Source organism: Populus euphratica, unplaced genomic scaffold (assembly GCF_000495115.2).
Source record: "Populus euphratica unplaced genomic scaffold, PopEup_1.0 scaffold549.1, whole genome shotgun sequence".
Classification (NCBI taxonomy): domain Eukaryota; kingdom Viridiplantae; phylum Streptophyta; class Magnoliopsida; order Malpighiales; family Salicaceae; genus Populus; species Populus euphratica.
The window spans coordinates 33,634-40,289 of NW_011500426.1; the positions used below are offsets into that span (position 1 = coordinate 33,634).

Consider the following 6,656-nt stretch of genomic DNA (forward strand, 5'->3'; position numbering starts at 1 on the left):
ATATATATATATATATGTTCTTTATCAACATAATGGTACATTTATTTATGTAACAGGTCTATCAAATATCTAGAAAGATCATTAGTTTAGAACTCTACTTTGTGAAGTTTATGTAAATATTTAACTTAAAATAAAAGAGAATTAACGTGTTTATGTGGTATACTTTTGAGCAAACCTTGATGTATTTATAAAGGTTCAGCTTAGCACGTAGTATTTTAATTATCTTGTAATTAATTCTTTTGAAATATTTAAGAACACTTCTAATAATGTAAATACTTTCTTTGCATGTCTGTATTCCTTTTCTTTTAAATTTTTATGATATGATGTGTTGGACTATGTTCATATTGAACTTACTCGTAGGACATACATATATATATATATATATATAATGGTACATTTATTTATGTAATATGTCCATCAATTATCCAGGAAGATCATTAGTTTAGGACTCTACTTTATGAAACTTATGTAAATATTTAACTTAAAACAAAAAGGAATTAACATGTTTATGTGGTATGCTTTTGTGCAAACCTTAACGTATTTATAAAAATTCAGCTTAGCATGTAGTATTTTAGTTATCTATCTTGTAATTAACCCTTTTGAAATATTTAAGAACACTTCTTCTATTGTAAATACTTTATTTGCATATTAGTATTCCTTTTCTTTTAAATTTTATGATATGATGTATTGGAATATGTTCATATTAAACTTATTCGTAAGATATATATCGTGTGGGTTGTATGACGTGTGGAATTATGAGGTTTGATATAAGGTCCGGAATTATGGGACCTTGTGATGATGGGTTAATTGAGTAAATTGATAATAATCGATAATTTGAGATGTCCTGAATGCAAACGGAACTCTGCCGAATTTTTGAAAAAAAAATTACCCTCAAATAAAGAGGATAAGTTCGGATCTTTTAACATTGATTGAGTCGCACAGTTTAGACTGTTACACGTCAATAGTAAGACAACTTGGCCACAAATTATAGCATTAATAGTGGCAACACATGAATTGCACTATTTTGTTGATAATTGGTGTAACTATTATTATAGTTTTTTTTTACAATGATAAGCTTTTATTTTAGAGAATAAACTGCAAAAATTTCTTTCATAATTGCTGTAAATTAATTACAATAATCCTAGCAAAAACAAACCGCACGATTGCTCCCAAATCCTAAACTTATGGCAGCGGGAAAGTTTATTTCTTTTATGGCAATCATTCTCTTTCTCTTGGGGTCGGAAACGTTGGGGCGGGCCGCTATGAGATCCATGATGGAATTTCAACTGAGATGCTATGATCTAGTGGGATATAGGATTAAATTTATCCCCTACTATCAGTGGAGGCTTTTAGGAGCAACTAACAGTTTGTTCCTACATCATGTACGTGTAGAAGGGGAACTCTAGTTTGTTTGTATGCATATAAATAATGTAATAACAAACGTCTCTTTCCATGTTCAAATTCTTGACTGATCCTTAGCAGCCTCTCAAGACTACTATTTAAACAAATGTGGTAGCTCACAAGTCATCTGTATCACTCTGACATGGAAATTTCATATAAAAAATACCCTCAGAAAACTTTTATATATATTTTTTTTAAGAAGTGCAACAAACTCTTGTAATGCATCCTCCTAATATCTAAAAACCATATTATGCTGCGGAACCCATTTCAGAAAAACTTTCGTGACCCACAAAGTTTCTGTTAGTGGTCTGTTTTTGTCTCCTGTTGTTAGACAGTGCTTTTGGTCTAGGATTCCTGTTCTGATTTAAGAACTCTGTCAACTTCTTGTCTGCTGTGTTTTTCTCCTTTTTTGCTTGCGTTAACGATTTATCAGGGTTTTCTTTTTTTTTCTCATCAAGTGCAGTAAGCTGATCCCAGTTTATTCTTTAACAATTTTCATTTAGTCCTTCAATAAGTGAAGGGAGTGAAAGCTAGCATTATTACAAATATTTAGTGGCACCTTGCAGAGCCCGTTACTTCAAGAATCTAAAGTACAAAGTCATAAAAGCAGGTGCACATCTTTAACTAACGACCTTCAATGTCAGTCATTGTCACATTCAAACAGCCAGACACTGCTACGTGAGGACTAATGCAAGGTTCTCTGAAAGTGAAAGCAGGCTGTTTCGGAGAAGGAATGGTTGTTTCGCTACTATTAAACATGAAAACAACTGCTAACATGGATGGTCTTTCAGAGGCATCTTCTTGCACGCACAAAAGACCGATTTTAATGCATTTCAAAGCTTCTTGAGGATGATACAACACCTGAAGTGATGAATCGACTATCTCCAGTGCTCTGTCTTCCTTCCACAGCTCCCACACCTGTGTGATTCATAGCATTAGCATACAGGAGGAGATCAAAATTTAACTCTAGGTATAGTGCTAGAAGTTTCTTACTAGTCCAATCAAGGTCTGCGCAGGATTTTGAGGATTAAATTCGTTGTTCTTCTTTCCACTTACAATCTCCAGTAACATGACTCCAAAACTAAACACATCTGATTTCAACGAGAATTTTCCAAACACTGCGTACTCAGGTGACATGTAGCCACTGCACAAGAAAAATGTGAAAGATTGCCGGGTAATGTTATCATTCTTGATGAAAATCCATGCATGGATTCTATTAATCTATATCTCTGGGTGAGTAAATGTACTTACTATGTTCCCACAACTCTTTTTGTGATGTCCAGAATTTGGTCGCTTTTGAATATTCTAGCAATTCCAAAATCTGAGATTTTTGGATTCATCTCTGCATCCAATAGAATGTTGCTGCATTTCAAGTCCCTGTGAATGATTCTCAACCTTGAGTCCTGGTGAAGATATAGGATTCCACGAGCGATACCAACAATAATGTCAAACCTTTTGCTCCAATCCAAGAACAACTTTCTTGTTTCATCTGTAACAAAACATTTCACCTTTTCATTTCAACTGTATTAAACTGATGTAGACTGTCAAATGTCGATGAGAAACTTACTGAAAAGAAATGAATCCAAGCTCTTGTTGGGCATGTACTCATATATTAGCATTTGTTCTCCTCCCTGAATGCAACAGCCTACAAGTTTCACAAGATTTCGGTGCTGAAGCTTTGCAATTACCTTAACTTCGTTTGTAAATTCTTCTATCCCTTGTCTTGAATTGTTTGACAGTCTCTTTACAGCAATCTTCTCGCCATCAGGTAGCACACCCTAAAATCATATTACAGGAATCAACTTTTATAACTCAGAATAATCAGTTCAAAAATCATCAAAATGAATCATATCAAAGACTTAAAACACACTTCTGATATAATGCACAGGAGATGACCTTATAGACTGAGCCGAAACCTCCTTGTCCAAGTTTGTTATCTGGAGAAAAATTGTTGGTTGCCGCAGATATTGTGCTGAGTTTGAAATATGGCAAATCTTGATCACTGCTACTTCTCTGGAGCTCATTTGCCACCCAGGTACCTATTTTGAAGATATAATCACAAAAATTAAGCAGAATAATATATTTCTAAGAAAGGCACAAAATGTTGGACATATATAATATGAGCTTTATTACAAGTAACCCGCTGCGAAAAAAGTTTTTGACAGGTAACACTGACAGTCGATAACAACATCTAGCTGTGAATATTGCATATAACAACCTTGTGTTTATGCTGCTAAAGTAATATTTCAGCTTTTAATATTTTCCTAATTTCAATATTTTCCTAATTTCTTACTCTACCATGTGTAGTTTTTCTTGCTTTGTCTTACCTTTATTTCCTCTCCTCTTACGCCAAAAATAAGCTACTATGCTAATGACCAGCAAAGCTGAAGAAACAGTGGGAATTAGAATGGCAGGAATCTCCTTTGCAAGATAATTATTTGATTTCCTCGCATTCTGAGCTGCATGAAAGTGAAAATATTGAGGAATTCAGAATTTTTGTTTCAAATGGCAGTAACCGAAACAAAGCAGAAAAAAGTACCTAATTCAAGTGCATCGACTCGAACATACAGATCATATCTGTCACTCATGTTATATCGAACTGCATCAACTAACTCCCCATACCATGTCAAACAACCAGTGCCTTTGTCTGGAATATCTACACTCGCGTATGCAGAGCATGAACAGTTCCTCTTGCATGCCCTTTCACAGTCTGCATGACTCATATCCATATCCACCCAGACTGCTGCAGAAGTATCAGGAAGAAACACAATTTCTACCTTCAGAAACCCTTCTCCATTCCTGCATACAGATGAAGACTCTAACCGCTTCCTGACACAACCGGTAGACCCATTTCTCAGCAACCAATCACTTGGATTCCTGGGCTCGAATCCAGGAAAACAAGAACATTCGAATTTATAAGCATCAGTAGGTTCACAAGTACTATACGGACCACACCATCCATACGAGTCGCATTTAGACCGTGGTGCCCTCCACGTCTCCTTCCACTGGCCATCGCTTTCATGCCATTTTACTGCCTTAACAAATCCTGAATGATCTACCAGTAGTCTCAACATAACAGAATCATCAGCAGGGATAGCAGTTGTCATGCCTATCTCGTCTTGATCATTTACAAATTGAGAGTTGTATGACCTCCTCTGTGGTCTCCAAGGCCAAGGGGAGGTTCGCCAGACACGTTTTTCACCTTTGTAGAGAAAGATTTGTGGTGAACCACTAGGGTTGACCCTATATGAGTAGTCTCCAATTCCAGGGTCATCAGCTGATCTCCACGATGTCAGGAACCGGTCAAGACCTGTTTTCAGATCCAGCCCAAGTTTCATTCCTGGCAATACATAGTGTGTTGGATAATCAAAGCTTTGCCATAAAATATTTCCACTTTCTTGAACCAAAACAAAGTTTCCTGAATCCAAAAGCTGAGCTACAGAAGTATCAGCTTCCTCCCCTGAAACATTTGCAGACCATACTGAAACATTTCGATTGCCGTCACTATAGAGACTGAGGTTTCCATATTCATCAAATGACAAAACCCCTGAGGAGCCAGTGATTGGATGGTTCCTGTTTGCTACCCACACTACTGTTTGTTCAGGTAATTTATGGTACCAAATCCCAAGATATCTATTGCTAGATTTTCCCGGACTGAAAAATCCTAACGCAAAATTATTTCCTCTGGAAATCAAAACATCACCATCTATGATGATTTGGCTGCTGTTTATGGAGTCTTTGGAAGCACAAAAAGTGAATTGGAGAATCAAAAGCAAAGAATACAGAAACAGTCTGTCTGCATTCATTTGAGCTTTTGGACTTGTTTTGGCTGATAACTGGCGTTACTCTTGCTTTGAGGAGGTGCTTGTACCTTTAAACAAGATGATATGCCTTGACTTCTTTGGCTGATAATTACATATCTGCGCTCTAGGAATTTTATAAAATATGCTGCAGCACACACACCAAGAAAGATGTTGGATTCTTGAAATTAAAAAAGATTCTTCGCCATTTAACGGCAAGTTTGAATTGGAAGAAAGATCATGGTCATGTGATGTAGTGATCATTTGGAAGTAAAAAGGAGGAGGAAAAAACTATCAAAGCAAGATAAGTTTATATAAAGAATTTTTTTGTCTATATATAAAAATGAAATTCTTTGTGATTTCCAAGAGCGACCTCGGCTCAATTTTCTTCATCTTATATCTCATAACGTTTATTATGGGGGGGAATCTACTAACCAAATTTGGTAAAGACTAGAATTCTCCAATCAGTCAACATAAAACTAATTGCTTTCTCATTTGTTAGGTTTGATTAATTTTGGTTCCCAATGTAAATAACGATTTTTTTTTCTGAACTATGTTCTTTTTTAGGGTTTTTTTTTTGTGTATTGATTGCAGATTTACTGAGGAATCCATGGTAGATTGAAGAATAGATTTTCTAGTTGTGTTAAGATTTCAAGTGATAAAGTTATTGGATCTATCCTCATTGAGTGACTTTGATATCTAATTGCATTCTTGATTTTTCTATCGAAGGGACCTAATACTGCTGACTTGTTCCCATTAATTATTAATAAGTGGCAGCTAAAGATTTCTGAGATTAAGAGACATAAAAATAACATAGATTTAAAATCTGATTTGATGATTGAATTGGCACAAGATCCAAGTCAATTTGAAGAACAATCCTGGATAACCAAAATAAATTTCAAAAAATAATCAAAATAAAGTTATTTTAACAAAACAAATCAATAAATTAATACTCGAGTTTTGATCCGATCTCGAAAGTTTTTATTTTTCTCAAACTAAACTAATTCATGTTCCATGTTGATGAATTCTAGATCAATTCTAGTTTTCAAACAATAGAAAAGGTATCATTATAGACATTCGAGAAGGAGGAAAACAAATTAGAGGATTTATTAAAGAAAAATCATTTGAAATTTTAATAATTAAAATTTTTTATTTAAATCTTCAATAATTATAGTAGTAATATAATATCATTAATATCAACAAAATTACATTTTTCTATAAAACAATTAAAAGGAACTTAATTTCCCTTTAAAAAAAACCCCAAACCTAGACTCAGGTGGTCAAGGCGGCTCCCTATCTCGAGGAGAAATCGATGGATTATAAATAATCAGTTCTTAATTGTCACCTTGGAAAGTTTCGGCAATAAAAAACTTAAATAAATATTTTATCTGCTTTATTGACGAAGAAAGAAAACTTGGTAGACGATCAATGGAATTAACCCCCCCCCCCCCCCCC

General features: G+C 34.8%; 1 protein-coding gene across 2 annotated transcripts; it reads right to left on the reverse strand.

Annotated features, from left to right (window-relative positions):
* Nucleotides 1-1,940: 1,940 nt before the first annotated feature.
* LOC105114599 (G-type lectin S-receptor-like serine/threonine-protein kinase At1g11410) lies at nt 1,941-5,562 on the reverse strand. 2 transcript variants are annotated; one of them, XM_011011191.1, is made up of 7 exons: nt 3,941-5,562; nt 3,729-3,785; nt 3,298-3,440; nt 2,969-3,179; nt 2,653-2,890; nt 2,395-2,545; nt 1,941-2,319 (listed from the first exon to the last, which is right to left on the reverse strand). In XM_011011191.1, the coding sequence occupies exons 1-7, from the start codon at nt 5,205-5,207 to the stop codon at nt 2,026-2,028; spliced, it is 2,361 nt and encodes a 786-aa protein (XP_011009493.1). In that variant the 5' UTR covers nt 5,208-5,562; the 3' UTR covers nt 1,941-2,025. The 2 variants fall into 2 exon arrangements, with proteins under 2 accessions (XP_011009493.1, XP_011009492.1); XM_011011190.1 differs by having other exon boundaries at nt 3,729-3,860.
* Between the last annotated feature and the right edge of the window lie 1,094 nt (nt 5,563-6,656).

What these genes read in the sequence shown, in the direction of transcription:
- LOC105114599 (XM_011011190.1), bottom strand. Translation starts at nt 5,207, where the DNA reads ATGAATGCAGACAGACTGTTTCTGTATTCTTTGCTTTTGATTCTCCAA. An exon ending in GTTTCGGCTCAGTCTATAAG is followed by an intron (nt 3,180 to 3,297) that starts GTCATCTCCTGT and finishes ATATGATTTTAG; the next exon opens with GGTGTGCTACCTGATGGCGA. An exon ending in CGCAGACCTTGATTGGACTA is followed by an intron (nt 2,320 to 2,394) that starts GTAAGAAACTTC and finishes TGAATCACACAG; the next exon opens with GTGTGGGAGCTGTGGAAGGA.